This window comes from Purpureocillium takamizusanense, chromosome 5, assembly GCF_022605165.1.
Source record: "Purpureocillium takamizusanense chromosome 5, complete sequence".
Lineage (NCBI taxonomy): Eukaryota > Fungi > Ascomycota > Sordariomycetes > Hypocreales > Ophiocordycipitaceae > Purpureocillium > Purpureocillium takamizusanense.
The window spans coordinates 1,207,180-1,220,717 of record NC_063072.1 but is presented as its reverse complement, the minus strand read 5'-3'; the positions used below and the strand labels follow the sequence as shown (position 1 = coordinate 1,220,717).

The window sequence follows — 13,538 nt, the reverse complement described above, 5'->3', positions numbered from 1 at the left end:
TATGCACACAAAAGAGCAAACGTGTCCAAGAGTCACGGAAACCTGCACCCAAAGACAGACCACAACACGCACATGTTATTGAAGAAAGGGGGCAGGCAGGTCGTCGTCGTTAACCCTTCTGCCGCGGCACGGGGGACACACACACACAGAAGGGGGGGCACGATAGAGGAAAAGCAAGTAAATTCCTTTATTAATGCCCGTTTTCGCAGTGCGACAAAAGCAAAGCAAGCAAACAAACGGAGAACGCCAATGACAGGGGATCCATGAAGCCCCTTGCTCAACACGCGCACAGTCCATCGCACAGTCCAACGGAAGGCTCTCGCTGCAGAGTGGACGCACGGTGTTGACGCGGCACGAAAAAAAAGGGGACAACCAGAGGAGAGAGAGCTGGGGGTGTAACGCAGATCGCTAGGATAGAAACATGTTCCCATCTGTCGACGGTCCTGTCGGCAAGCCAGCCCCCCCTGCGTCATAACCCCGCGTACCACGACCGGGGAAAACGTGCGCGTGCGCGAGGTACTCGCCCTATTCGTCCACCTCATTTCAATCACGTCCGGATCTCTCACACCCCGTCAGTAAGGCCCGTTGAAGTCGACTCGTGTCAAAGCATATCGTGGCTTGTTATGGCGGGAGGCGGCCGGGGAAGAGCGAAATCCAAGTGGACATGATTCAGTCTATGCGCAGAAAGGGAAAGAACTGAAAATGGGAATAGAGAAAAACAGTCATAATGTGCCTGCCCAGTCATTTCCGTGCCCTTCCTCCGACCATACTCCAACACCCGACTTCGGTCACGCGTTTAGCAGCAGCTGTTGTTGGAGGACGAGCCGACGCCCTGGCCCTGGCCGACCTGCACGCTTGGCTTGGTGTTGTTCGCAGTCGTTGTGCCCATCCGCTCCTTGATCTGGCGGGCCATGGTGAGGAAAGCCTGCTCGACGTTGCTCGCGTTCTTCGCCGAGGTCTCCAAGAATGGAATGCCCAAACTGTCGGCGAATTCCTGCAATTATCCGTCAGCCCGCATGGAACTAGAGCGCCACGCGACATCATAGCCTGGCAACAAGTATGTAGTGTGACGACATTATTGTAAGAACTTACCTTGGCAACCGTGTACTCAACAACCTTCTTATCCGACATGTCGCTCTTGTTGCCCACGAGCAGCTTGTTGACGCCCTCGGTGGCGTACCGGTCAATCTCCTGGAGCCACTGCTTTACGTTGTTGAACGAATCCATGTCGGTGACATCGTAGACGACGCAAATGCCGTGGGCACCGCGGTAGTAAGACGAGGTGATGGTTCGGAACCGCTCTTGGCCAGCGGTGTCCCACTGTCGGCGTGGTGGCGCTTGGTTAGCCCTCAGGACTTCTCGCCTTGCGTCGCACCAGATGACCTTGACTTACGATCTGCAGCTTGACCGTCTTGCCATCGAGCTCTATCGTTCGGATTTTCTGTGCGCGACTAGATTAGCACCTGGCCAAGACGAGCTGGGGTGCTGGCCTGCGACGTACAAAGTCGACACCAATCGTGGAGATGTAAGACTCTGTGTAGGTATCATCGGCGAAACGCAACAGCAAGCAAGACTTGCCAACACCGGAGTCGCCGATGAGGAGCAGCTTGAAGAGGTAGTCGTATCTGGAGGGCAGGAGGTCAGCGGCTGGTCTGTGGCCACTCGAGGCATCACGACGCCGTCCCGTAGGCGATGCGCGGCGAGAAGCAGCCGTGCAACGATGCAGAATGGGCTGGTGGTGCGTTGTACTCTGAGCGGGCTCTGTCAGCACGGTGCGTTCGGGTCAGGGGCCCGGTCGCAAGGGGACAGGAGGCGCAGCGTACCACTCGGGGTTCATGGTGACGGCGGCGTTGATCGCGACGACGATGAAGCGTGCGGGTTAGATGGGGAGCCAAGCGGACAGCAGAAGGTGGGAGAGCGATGGCGAGTCGCGGGATGTCGTGGGTGTTGATGGTGTAGTGTCAAAGGAGCGTAGCGTACGGATCAGGCAGGCCGCGGGAGATGGTGGTGGTGAGGTCGCAGGTACGTCAGAAAAGGCGAGCCTGTGAGGCGTGGGTTGGGAGGCGGCGGTGGGTGAGTGACTGAGGGAGTAGCAGCCAGTCCAGGAGGGGACAGCTGACAGGTCACGTGTCTTTGTCCTTAAGCCTCGCCAGTTCCAGTTCGTGCAGCCAACCGACGCAGCTCGCCAGCGGTCATAACCCGACTGCTTGGTACCTCATCACAACACAAGAAGTGGGCAACTTGCTCTCTGGCTCGACACGACAGAACTAGGCAAATTCCCTGGCGTAACGCAACAATTTGCCGGTGCAGTCAACTGATGCCGCCTTGTGAGCGATAACGGTCACGATGCCTATACCATGCCTACCTAGAGTAGGTACCCAGGCGGGTTCGCATCGCGCCGCTAATAAGGGGTCCCTCAGCGGCAGCACTGTGGTGACGACATGTCACAGGTGACCCTCCGCCAAGTGACTTCCCTCCCTGCCGGCGCTCTTTGTTCCTTTCTACCGCTGTGCCTACGCCTTTTGCCATGGACGCCTGTCTTGTTGCTTGTCTGCCTGGAAACCGTGGCAAGTTCCATTGGCAGGTACCAGGGCTTGCAAAAGACAGCTGCCTGGGTGGTGTGCAGCACTGTGCCCAGCCAATCTCAACTTCGAAGCCACAACCTGGAAGGCTCCATGCTGGTGGAAGCGCTGGACCCAGTGGCGGTTCCCCTGAAGCCACCACCTGGACGAGCTGGTCGCGCCCCAGTCCACCAAAACGCGGCGGCGGGGCCTTCTCCGATCCCCGGACCGCCCAGCCCAGCACCTGTGTTTTAGGTACTGCAGTGGGGCACACTCAGCCGTCACAATCCGCTGTTCCACCCGGAAAAAGTCACTGCCGATCTAACCTTGCCTGACCTGCTCAGGCCAAAAAATCGCCCCTCCAGCGCGCCGGGCTAGTGCACATCGTCACTCTTCACCTCCAGTCCTTCCATGTCGCAACCCATATTGCTCTGCTGCAGCGGTGGCTCTCCTACGGCAGCACCACACCGCGAGTGTCAATGAGGCGCATCCATTCGCACTGAAGCTCCCGCTTCGCCACAAATGGCCGCGCCGCTGCTGCTGCGCAACGCTCTCAAGAGCTCGTCCGTCATTGTCGTCCCTACGCCGACCACCGCTGCCGCCTCCCGGGCCTTGACTACGGCAGCGAGCTCGGGGGATGCGAACGCCGCCAGCGTGAAGGCGGCGCTGGCTCACCCAATAAACGGGGAACTGCAGCTCTCGAGCACAATAACGACCACGACCACGGCAACATCACGGCCTTCCGAAACCGCACCGCCAGAAGTGCTTCTGCCACCACCGACCCTTGCGCCGCGGAACCTAACTAGACCATGCTTTGTCGGCTCGACGGGCGTGCGCTGGGGCGCTGCGAGTCGAAAAGAAGATAGTTCAGACCCTAACAAGGCCAAGCTGGGCAGGAGTAAGTCATGGACATCGGTCGACAGGCTGCTGCAGGCACTCGCTAAAGCTTCACCGTCCAGCCCTGCGCATACTCCAAGAGCGCATGCCCACGCTGCTCCAGTCGCCGCTCCCGCAGGATATACTCGCGCCCAACATCTCCCTCCACCTCTTCCCGACGACACACCCCCACCTTCCTACCGTCTCCGGCCGAGTCGCGTACAACGCCGCCCTGTGGACCTCCCCGATCGCCTGGAACCGCGTCCCCATCATCGGCAACGTCAAGCTCGAGATCCTCGCCGAGCGCGTCACCTCGGAGCCCATGACCTTTGTGCCCCGGCGTGCCGGCGCCCGCCCCGAGCAGCTCGTCGTCCGCTGGTGTGAGAAGCGCCGCGGCTCCGCTACGACAGACACAGCGCAGCCTGCGACGGGGTCGATGCCAGTTCGGCCCGAGTCCGGTGGCATTGCGCGCTCGCTCTGGCGCGGGCGTGCCGGGGTCGACCCAAATAAGGCCTTCACCGGCCTTTTCATATTTGACTTCGACACCGAGGGCAGGGTCCTGGCGCACACCATCGAGCAAGCCCAGGAGGGTGGCAACTGGGAAAGAGGCATGGGTGCCAAGTTCGTCGGGCTGACGGACTGGCTTCTGGGTGGCATGAAAAACCCCGACGACCCCCCTCCGCTTCCCATGTTTGAAGACGCGAGGAGACGGCAGTGTGGGTGAGCTGGCCGCATGGCCGAACAGTTTCGACTTGAGGGCGAATACCTGCCAAACATGGACTACTATGGTCATTATACCTGGCCGGCTGGTGCTGGTGACGGGCGCAAGCCCTCCCTTCCCTAACATGTCTGGGACAGCACATTGGCCACTTATCTCTCCACAATTGGAGGACGAATGATGTACACTACTGGGGTGAGAATCTCTCCGCCCACTGTTTCAAGGATTGTACGCTACATGCACGCCGGATAAGAGCAACAGGCGCAAGCGATCAGATTTAGGCCCAAAGGATTGGTTGTTTTCTCATTGATCCAGCCGTCTGCGTAAAATCAGTTTCATGGCATGAATGACTGCTCAGCTACTCCTAGTTCATGACGTGCCTTCATTGCGGAGAGCCATGCCCAATCGTCTGGTAGCCATTCGCGTCCAACCCCCCTCGTTTGCGGTGAGGAGGTAGACATCCTACCTGGGGGGAGCATTTCACAATATTCTGCGCCCCCAAACCAGGCCCGAGGGCTTGCAAAGAGCAACGCCGCTGTGGTCTTGAACTACCATGTTTGCTGCCAAAAAAGCGCCCTTCAATGTTAGCACTCCGCGTCCTTCGTTATTTTCTTCACTCAGCGCATTCGCAGGCGCCCAGATACCCGCAGCCTGGCTTTTCAACCAAGGACAATCTCGCCTTGGCTCTCGCCCTCGAAGCCCATCTTGGCGAGCTTCTTAAAGCGCGACTTATCCCGAGCCTTCTCCAATGCCTTGTGCTCATCTGCGAGCCGCTTGACGAGCTCCAGCTCTGCGGGCTCGTAGCCAGGGGGTGGGTCGTCGTCCCTGTCGAGGTCGATTTCACCGAGAAGGAGCACGTTCTCGCCTCGAACGAGGAAAATACCATGCGGGATGTCGGCGAAGAGGCCTCGCGGGGCCGTATCAGAGCGGGCGCTGTCCGGATTCGCCGCGAAGATGCGTTCCGTCGTCGATTGCAGCACAATGTTAGCTGCCGAATACGTCAGCCGGGTCCGTGATCGACACATTCGTGCGAGATCGCATCGAAGGTAATAAGGAATACTCACCAAATTGATCCCAACTTCGCAGCACACCAATGAGCTTCCTGCCATCACGTAGGACAACCATAAGCTTCTCTATAGTTTACCAATCCGTTAGTCAAAGACTCCAGAACAAACGATGAGGACCCCTCCCTCAAAGAGAGGGATCTAGGCAAAGGTGGTGGGAGTGACGTACTGTCCGTGAGATCCAAGAGCTGTGCTGCCGTCGTGAACATCTGCGGGGGCAGCTGCGGAGGCGGCTGCGGAGGGCCGCCGGCCTGAGAAGAGCCCTGGGGCGGAGGGGCCGCCGGAGGGGCGTCGGAGATGGAGAGGTTTTCCATGTCTCTATGTCATGAAGCGGTTGCCGTCGTATCGTCTAGGGAGATTCGCCGTACCAGTCTGGTTCCATCAATCGAGTCCTCACAAACGCCTACTTTTCAGACCATGGTCGAGGGTGGCGGACGCGTGGTGGTTGATGCGGTTGAGCAGGAGGAGGGTAAATGCATGGATGGATCTAGGCCAGACGCGGACCTTGCGCGCAACCGGGTGGTGGTCGTCCCTGCTATCGATAACGTGCGTTTCACGTGATACCCCTGGCGGCCTACCGCGAGATGGAGAGATCCACCCCGCATCGACTCCAACCCAGAATGCATACGTCAGCGCAAGGAGGGCCAAATTTCTTGAAGGAATTGAGTAATGCGGCGCGGGGCAGCTGGACCGGCGAGGGGCAGGCCGCAAGAGCAGAATGTCACCCCACCATCGGCAATTTTTTTTCGGCCCTCGCTGGCCACCTGGACGGTTGCGAAATCGAACCATCGGTGGCAGCAGAAAGATAGTAGGCAGCGCCCATGTACAGACATACGGCGGCTAGAAATGGACGGGAATGATGGAGTAACCCCAAGTTCAAGCAACGAGAAGCGGCGACGTGTAGCTGGCTGGGACCGAGCTCACAGAGCCCAACAGCCCAGCCCGCCTCTCCTTCTTCCGCCGAGGCGCAGAGTCGCCCAGTTGCACACGGGCCGTTGGAACGCCAACGTCACACTCACGAGACTGCTTCCCATCTCACGTGAACGGCAGAGCACTGCCGCCTTGTCTATCGATGCTTGCTACCAAAGGTCTGCGTGTAGGATATGCTCACGTGCGCACACCGACAACCAGTGCCTTGGTCGGCTTCTCTCCCTCCAGCGAGTCTGCCGCCAAAAATGAGCTGGGCCCTCTCTTTGCTCTCGTCCAAAGGAAGCCCACCCCCGCCGGTATGCTATGCCGTGTGCCCATCACTTGTCTCTTTCTTTTTGTCCTGCATTTAGTGCGTGTTAAACGAGGCGCATCGAGGGAAAATCTCTATCATATTTCCAGCCCGCAACGCCTTTGGTTTGGATGCATCATGTCCTCCCGCAATCCCCGACGTGATAATGATGAGCAGACATGAACTTCAAATGACCAGAAAAGCAGGAGAAGGCAGAGGGACGAAAACAAAACACAGAATCAAATCGCAAAGATCGCCCTCCCACAACATGGTGATTCGGTCAGCTCAATCAACCATGATCGGATTGCCCGACACGGCACCAGAGCCTAGGTTCGCGCCGCGGAATCATGTCTTCAATACCGCCGATTCCTATTGTCGCCAGCTCGGTACCCGCCTCGAAAGACGGTGCTGTCTTGAGGCTATGCTTGGTTGATCGTTGACCGTTGCAGAGCCTCCTGCAACTCTGGCCGCGATGCAAGCTCCTGCCAGGCCTGTGCGTAGGTAAACCACTGGCGCTCGCGCTTGTGCTTCTCTGGCCAGTCGTCAACCTCACTCAGGACGGTCGCCTGGTAGAAGGAGTAGCGCGCGCGGTCTTTGGTTGACTTGGGCGGCCGCTTCTCGTCAATAGTTCCCAGATCATAATCAATGTTGATGGTGATGCCTGCCTCCTCCCATGCCTCGCGGGTGGCGGCCTCCTGACACGACTCGTCCGTCTCCCATCCACCCTTGGGCAAGACCCAACCCTTGCGTCGGGTCGACTGTATTAATAAGACGTAGTTCTGATCGGGGCTCAACGGAACGACGCCCGCAACAAGTCGCTCGCCTTTGGAGTTGTACCCTGTGTCCGCAAAGTAGACGAAGGTCAGCGGGAGCCCCGCGTCGCGGTGACGGGATGGGAACCAGAAGCACAGCGCAACATAGCGAGTTGTTCATTCGCCCATTATCACAGCGACGCAACCGATTCCAGGCGGGGATTCCGCTGTCGCGGGGAAGAAAAAAACTCACGTTGCTTATTCCTGCCAACGCGAGACTGCATTGAACGTCCACCAGAGGCCCCCGAGCCTGGGCCCGACATATTCGAAGTCCTGGTTATGGTCTCGCGCAGGCACGGGGCGAGAGGAATCGACGGGTTTATCAGGCGGGAGCTGAAGAATGAGGCGAAGCAGAGGGGCGGGCGACGCCGGGGCCTGCCAGCTGTGCTCTGTTCGTGCTGACAGCGGTGGTGCTGGTGGTGTCGCTGCACTGCTGCAGGTGCGCAAAATCTCACTGCCCGCTACAGGACAAGATCGGAGACGTGTGCGAGGCCCAGTCGCGGGTTCTGCGGCGTTGCGGCGGGCAGGTCAAAGAATTTCAAGACGCATCCTGGAATGTCTTTCTTGAGCCGTAAAGAAGTTGTTGATGTGGATGAGACGGAGAGAGATGGCGAGACGGAAGCTGCAGAGCACCGCTCCCGGAGTGCCGGAGTTGAAGTCCAGTTTCCACGGGGGTGTAATGGATTTTTGTGACAGAGGGGGGACGGAGCGCGAGGGATCAAGCCAGGCCCGCCAGCGCACCACCACCTCAAAACCGCGAGGTCGTCGGAACCGGGCGAGGGCTGGCGCTGGTACAATGGGCGCCGGCGTTGGCGCTGGCGCCGTCTGCTGGTGCCACTGAGACGAGCCCGGTCCTGGTATACTGTACTTGGTAGCGCTACAAAGTAGCAGCGGGCTGGAAGCCGTGAGGGTTTGGAGGGGCCGCCGACCAAGTACCGCGACTTTGCAGTGGAAGCTGTCGGGCCACAGGGCGGAGGGCAGTGGAGGCGACACCCCGCTGGCGATGGGAGGCGCGCGAGCTGTGCGTCCACTGGTGGTCCACTGGGTGGAGGTGAAGGGCAAACAGCCTCACCTCATAGACGGGGTTTGAAGCAGGCAGGTAGTTACCGCGACTCCTGGCAGGTCTAGGTACAATTCCCGTTGCACGCTCGCCCCACCGGAAAAGTGGCAGCTCACGACGAGCCCTCCAGCAGTCCATGCCATGTTGAGTTGCTCAAAGTGGCGCGAGGCACTTGCCGGACTGCTCGGTAATAAAGGTACCTCTTGATACGTACTCGAGTCGTACTAATGCAGGAAAGAGCACAGTAGACACATGTTCCAGCTTCGCGCCTTCCTTACTCTTGGGGTCGCAGCCTTCAGCACCCCAATGACGCCTAGTCCAATTAGTACCTGTGAAGTTGTGGATGGACAGAGCGCGCGAGGCGGCGTGCGGGCAGAATCCCAGGCCGTTTGGTGGTCCAGCACCTCTTCTCCAAAGGCAGCCTTGCTGGACGTGGCTGTTGGTGGGCTCGGACCAGCAGTTGGTGGAACCTCCAAGGACCAGCAGCAGCACTGCTCATCAGCAGGGCGGCAGGCCTGTCACCTGGGTCCAAGAACCCAACAGGTTGGGGCCAAACTTTTGTCCACCACGCTTGATCTGCTGATGGACAGCCAAGTTCCTTGAGGTGGGTACTTGGCGAAGGTGCCAGAACACGGCAGCACTGAGGGCCCTGGTCGCGACAAAGACTGGAGACGCGAATCCCAGAGTCAAAGCAGCAAGTGGCAACCGTTGACCCGTACCTCCCTTTTTTTCCCCCGAGTCTTGTGCTGGAAGGACCGCAACGCGGGAGAAAGGCTTGCGGTGAGAGGGGCGTGGTGGGTACACGCCCAAGGCCCGCTCTCAGATGCTTCAGTTGACTCGGCGTCCCAAAGCAGGTGGACGGATTATGATACAGTGTCGACCCGTTAGCAACCTAGTGGGTGGTAGTCGCGGGAGCGAGTGGAAGAAGCCGTCCCTTTTTTGCTGGCGACTAAATCAGTGACCCCAGCGACTCGACACCTGATGGAGCTTCGAACAGCGTGGCATATCGTCAAGAAAGCAGCAACGTCCGGGCGCCCGTTTTCCATCAATCCCATATACGAGGGGTGTGTGACACTAGGGCTAGGCAAATGGAGTTTCGGGATATATCGTAGGAAGCAGCCTCGTCCAGCTTGTGACCTTTCAGCACGCGGTCCAAACATAGCTCGACTCGTTGTGCCGCTGCGCGCAAGTCGCTGGGTTGGCCGCATGTGTCCCTCTGGAAGGTGACAAAACGCAGCTTGTGCAGGACGGCTAGCTTCTTGAGCTTGCGGCTCGGTCCTTGGCGGACCCAAGCAACTCGCCTACTGCTTGTGGTTGCCAGAGACGTTGAATGTATTCGTGGGCCGTCAAACCTCTCGAATTAGATGCAGGGATACTATTGTCTCCTTATCGTCTTCTTCACTTGTCTCGGCGGATGCTACAACGTACGTGGGCGAGGGAGGTCAGCCACGCTGGGCCGTTGCTCCAGGCAAAGCGTGCTCCAAGTATCATGCTGACGATCTGAGCAACACATGGCCGAATGCGTAGAGGGCATGTAGACGCGAGGGGATCTCGCTTGTGCGTGGACTTGCCTCTATGTGTGAGAAGCAGTCAGGCACAAAGGATGCATAACACCGGGAGAGATCGAGGTAGAACCGCTGCTGTATGCACACGGGACTGGCCTGCAGCAAGACTAGCTTTTGTCAGATCTGCAACTTCTGCAATCAGCAACCCGGAAGAACGCTAGGATCATGTTAGCGATGGCGTGGCACTGGGTGCCGTGGTCTTTTTCCACATCCTCTCTCTCGACATCGTTGGCGGGACGGGGAGCGGATCAGGATTCCGACTCGTCCGCCATATTCCATGTCCGGCATGGAGGCTACCTCATGTGAGCTGGCAACGCAGGGTTTTCATGCTGTCAAGGGTGCTGAGCCTGATCGGACTATCGAGGAGGGACACTGTTTTCGACCAACTTGGCGAAAGGACGGGATTGCTCATCTATCCACAAGATGGCCCGGGTCCATATGATGCGACGTGTAGCCTCTTGACCAGGAAGTGTCTGATGCTCTGCACTCTGCACTCTGCACTCTGCACTCTGCACTCTGCCGCTGCTTCGGTGGGGACTATGCTGAAGCGGTACTTGTCAGGCGGATCGAGGGACTCTGCGTCCGTCCACAACAATGCCGAACCGAAGCACGTTGATGCAGTAATGAGTCACAGATGTAGGCAGGATGGCGGGCAAGGCAGCTTGCCGTTTGGCATGGCTTGGGAGGACACAGGTCACTGCAAAGAAATGTACAGGTACCTAGTACCTACCTTTAATTACCTACCTAGTAGTACCTAGTAGTACCTAGTAGTGTTCCGTGGCGGGGTACCCAAGGGCTGCTTCGTACTTGCCTGGCCTGAGTTGACAGGCACTAAGTTACTTCGTAAGTACTAGGTACTGCTAAGATACTAAAGTACAGCTATACCCAAAGTATTGAGTAGGCCTTCGTGCCCAATGAAGTACGAAGTTCAGCACTCAAGCCAAGTTCTCGCGCCGTCGAGGTGAGGGAGCGACCCTCCGGTACGAAGCTCAGGCCGCGACTGCTCCGTGCTGCCTTACCCAGGTCATCATCACTGAGTGCTCCTTGGCCATCGAACACTTTTGCACATTGTCCGTTCGCATCTGGTCTCGCTCCCAGCCCGATCCCGGCATCTTGCTCATCATTGCGCACGACCTTCGGCACGACCTTTTTCACGGACACGGGCGGTACCCTGCAACAGCGTTCATCGTTGGGCCGCGCCTTGCCCAGGACAGAGGAGCTTCTCGTGTCTGCCATCAAGCCGCCGGCGAGCTGTCCACGCGATCACGTCGCTCGTCTCGCCACTCTCGTGTCTCGAACCTTGCCTTGCCTCTCCCACCGGCTCGGCGACCACGCATCGGCTTGCCGCTTCAGGACGAAAGCCGGAAGCCAACGGCTTGATACCCCTCCCAGCTCAAGCGGGACAAAGAAACCTGTCGAGCTTCGCGGCTGGTGACGACGGGATGGAACCTGGTAGCTCAGTGACCCCTGGAGACGCCTCTCCCGACTATGAGCTTCTCGCTCCAATCGGTGAGTGCTGAACAGCCTGGATGTCGGTCCTTTCTTTCAACGCAGCTGAGCCCCGCCCCCACGTGCTCGTTCCCGCTCCTTTCGTTGGCCAGGCCCAGCTGCAGTTGGTACTCTCCAGCCATGTAAGCGGCATTGCCCTGCGCGTCAACGGTGGTGATGCTAATAAAGGCCCTGCCGTCTTCAACACATCTCACAGCGATTGACCCAGCCAGCTTCTTGGCTTGGTTGCTTTGTGCACCCCCTTGCACCTTCCCTCGGCGGCTCGTCTGGCAGGTTTGCCTGTGTCGTGTGCCTCTTGGTTGGCTCACCTCGGTGTCCACTGGCTCCAACCCAGATGCAACCCTGCCCGAGCTGACACTTACTTTCACCGTTATACTACCAGCTTGATAGGACCGCAAACATTGCGCGCCAAAGCTTCATCCCTTTCATCACTTCGTCAGCACTGAGGTTCCGGCATGTGCAGCTCTTGTTACGCGTCCAACAAGTGTTGGTCAAGCTGTGCGGCAAATGGCTGGTTGAAGTGCCGCGCCGTAGCTGAGGGCTCGTCTGACTAACATTGCCACGTATGATGTAGGCTATGCAAACTCCTCCCGATGCGGCTATTGCGGCACGTCTTCTCGTCAAACGAAGCGTAAGTGCTATCCTCAGCCGTGTCTTGGTGCTGCACAAGTTTTCTAGTGCCAACGTATTCACAGCTGCCTCAGCGTGGACTCTGAGCCCAATTACAAGCGACTAATCATGACGATAGGCTACTCTTACTACGCAACGGCCACTTCCCTTTCTCCTCAGTTTTATCAGAAACTGATCGATCGCTGTTGGAGGCGGTCAGGGACTCTCATGTATCGCCCGAATCAGCGCCAAGCCTGTTGTCCACACTACACGATTCGTCTTGACTCATCGCTCTTCAAACCAGCCCGTGACCAACGGCAGGCCGTCAACAGATTTAACAGGTACATCCTCGGAGTGCAGTACATTAAAGAAGCAGCGCGGTTGTATCCGAGGTCTCGAGCACAGACTAAAAAACGAGACAACGAGTTTTGCCTTGCAGACCGAATCCATGAGGCTGAGTACTCTCACCTCAAGACTCCGCCTGAGCCAGCCCACAAGCTGGTGGTCACTCTCGAAGAGGACTCTTTTACAGAAGAAAAGTACGCCGTGTACGATAATTATCAAAAGGTGGTACACAAGGAGACCCCCGAGGATCGAACGCGACGATCGTTTAAGCGCTTTCTCTGTAATTCGCCATTGAGGCGACAAACTGTCACAGATCCTGACGGACGGAAGCGTCGTCTTGGTTCCTTCCATCAGTGCTATAGAATCGATGGCGATTTGGTAGCCATAGGGGTTCTCGATCTCCTGCCTGATTGCGTGAGCTCCGTCTACTTTCTCTACCACGAAAGCATTCACAGTCTCACGCCAGGGAAGATTGGGGCTCTCTATGAAATTTCCTTGGCCATAGAAGAGGGGTATCGTTGGTGGTATCCCGGATTCTACATCCACAGCTGCCCCAAGATGAGATACAAGATCGACTACACCCCGCAGTTCATCCTCGATCCGCAAACCCTGGCTTGGGATCCACTAGATGACGAGGTACTCCGATTGCTTGACCGAAAGCCGTTCGTCAGTCTTTCTCTTGAGAAGCAGGCTGCGCCGGAAGGCATCGCAAACTCAACGGACCCTATCGCTAGAGAAGGCATCTCTACAGCCACGCCGGGGGAAAACGACGACGATGACGACGCCGGCGACGACGACACAACCACCTCGCTGTTTCGGTCAGACATGCCCGGGATACCATCCCTCGCAGACATGGAGGAGGTGGACCTGGACCACATCCCTCTCAAGATCTTCCCAAGTGGACCGCTCTTTGAGACGTCAGACCTAGTTAGCTGGGACTCGAAAACAGTGCGAGATTGGCCGTCAGCCAAGGCTTCAATGGCTGAGCTGGTGGCAGCGCTTGGACCGGACGTTCTGGATTGCTTGTGTGTGGATTCATCCCGTTGATGCCTGCCTCATGATACCAAGTATATGGAGGTGGTCTCAGCAGGCGGCTTACATAGCGAAGATGTGACATTCTGTTCGGCTCATTGAAAGAAAATTTACACACCAATTAGTCCATAACAGGTCCATTCGTTGAGGTGGACATGGGTTTAGCTG

At 57.8% G+C, this 13,538-nt stretch overlaps 6 protein-coding genes across 8 annotated transcripts; 2 read left to right on the top strand and 4 right to left on the bottom strand.

Moving 5' to 3' along the window:
* Positions 1-173: 173 nt before the first annotated feature.
* ypt1 (ras GTPase) lies at positions 174-2,041 on the bottom strand. The gene is made up of 5 exons (XM_047987295.1): positions 1,827-2,041; positions 1,502-1,625; positions 1,394-1,441; positions 1,093-1,320; positions 174-994 (listed from the first exon to the last, which is right to left on the bottom strand). The coding sequence occupies exons 1-5, from the start codon at positions 1,835-1,837 to the stop codon at positions 797-799; spliced, it is 609 nt and encodes a 202-aa protein (XP_047843280.1). The 5' UTR covers positions 1,838-2,041; the 3' UTR covers positions 174-796.
* A 920-nt stretch (positions 2,042-2,961) lies between these two features.
* JDV02_005949 (uncharacterized protein) lies at positions 2,962-4,558 on the top strand. Its single transcript, XM_047987294.1, has 2 exons — positions 2,962-3,459; positions 3,521-4,558. The coding sequence occupies exons 1-2, from the start codon at positions 3,084-3,086 to the stop codon at positions 4,159-4,161; spliced, it is 1,017 nt and encodes a 338-aa protein (XP_047843279.1). The 5' UTR covers positions 2,962-3,083; the 3' UTR covers positions 4,162-4,558.
* JDV02_005948 (uncharacterized protein) lies at positions 4,432-5,690 on the bottom strand. The gene is made up of 4 exons (XM_047987293.1): positions 5,588-5,690; positions 5,389-5,537; positions 5,220-5,288; positions 4,432-5,143 (listed from the first exon to the last, which is right to left on the bottom strand). Exons 2-4 carry the CDS (start codon positions 5,531-5,533, stop codon positions 4,815-4,817), a joined length of 543 nt encoding a protein of 180 aa, XP_047843278.1. The 5' UTR covers positions 5,534-5,537; positions 5,588-5,690; the 3' UTR covers positions 4,432-4,814.
* Positions 5,691-6,857: 1,167 nt separating this feature from the next.
* On the bottom strand, positions 6,858-7,513 carry JDV02_005947 (Diphosphoinositol-polyphosphate diphosphatase; the record flags this gene model as incomplete). Its single annotated transcript, XM_047987292.1, has 2 exons — positions 6,858-7,276; positions 7,444-7,513. The coding sequence occupies 2 exons, from the start codon at positions 7,511-7,513 to the stop codon at positions 6,858-6,860; spliced, it is 489 nt and encodes a 162-aa protein (XP_047843277.1).
* Positions 7,514-10,649: 3,136 nt separating this feature from the next.
* JDV02_010857 (uncharacterized protein) lies at positions 10,650-11,283 on the bottom strand. The gene has a single exon (XM_047992596.1). It carries the CDS (start codon positions 11,109-11,111, stop codon positions 10,755-10,757), a length of 357 nt encoding a protein of 118 aa, XP_047843276.1. The 5' UTR covers positions 11,112-11,283; the 3' UTR covers positions 10,650-10,754.
* On the top strand, positions 10,810-13,497 carry ATE1 (Arginyltransferase). 3 transcript variants are annotated; one of them, XM_047987290.1, is made up of 4 exons: positions 10,903-11,384; positions 11,477-11,506; positions 11,581-12,015; positions 12,080-13,497. In XM_047987290.1, exons 3-4 carry the CDS (start codon positions 11,978-11,980, stop codon positions 13,383-13,385), a joined length of 1,344 nt encoding a protein of 447 aa, XP_047843274.1. In that variant the 5' UTR covers positions 10,903-11,384; positions 11,477-11,506; positions 11,581-11,977; the 3' UTR covers positions 13,386-13,497. The 3 variants fall into 3 exon arrangements, with proteins under 3 accessions (XP_047843275.1, XP_047843273.1, XP_047843274.1); XM_047987291.1 differs by lacking the exon at positions 11,477-11,506 and having other exon boundaries at positions 10,810-11,384; positions 11,959-12,015; positions 12,133-13,497; XM_047987289.1 differs by having other exon boundaries at positions 10,810-11,506; positions 12,133-13,497.
* Positions 13,498-13,538: the final 41 nt, after the last annotated feature.

Coding starts and splice junctions, on each gene's coding strand:
- JDV02_005949 (XM_047987294.1), top strand. CDS start 3,084: ATGGCCGCGCCGCTGCTGCTGCGCAACGCTCTCAAGAGCTCGTCCGTC. Junction 3,460..3,520: donor CAAGGCCAAGCTGGGCAGGA/GTAAGTCATGGA, acceptor TTCACCGTCCAG/CCCTGCGCATACTCCAAGAG.
- ATE1 (XM_047987291.1), top strand. CDS start 11,318: ATGGAACCTGGTAGCTCAGTGACCCCTGGAGACGCCTCTCCCGACTAT. Junction 11,385..11,958: donor TGAGCTTCTCGCTCCAATCG/GTGAGTGCTGAA, acceptor CGTATGATGTAG/GCTATGCAAACTCCTCCCGA. Junction 12,016..12,132: donor GTCTTCTCGTCAAACGAAGC/GTAAGTGCTATC, acceptor TCATGACGATAG/GCTACTCTTACTACGCAACG.
- ypt1 (XM_047987295.1), bottom strand. Junction 1,442..1,501: donor CCACGATTGGTGTCGACTTT/GTACGTCGCAGG, acceptor AGTCGCGCACAG/AAAATCCGAACGATAGAGCT. Junction 995..1,092: donor TTGAGTACACGGTTGCCAAG/GTAAGTTCTTAC, acceptor GGATAATTGCAG/GAATTCGCCGACAGTTTGGG.
- JDV02_005948 (XM_047987293.1), bottom strand. CDS start 5,533: ATGGAAAACCTCTCCATCTCCGACGCCCCTCCGGCGGCCCCTCCGCCC. Junction 5,289..5,388: donor GCTCTTGGATCTCACGGACA/GTACGTCACTCC, acceptor GGTAAACTATAG/AGAAGCTTATGGTTGTCCTA. Junction 5,144..5,219: donor GCGAAGTTGGGATCAATTTG/GTGAGTATTCCT, acceptor CGTATTCGGCAG/CTAACATTGTGCTGCAATCG.
- JDV02_010857 (XM_047992596.1), bottom strand. CDS start 11,111: ATGGCAGACACGAGAAGCTCCTCTGTCCTGGGCAAGGCGCGGCCCAAC.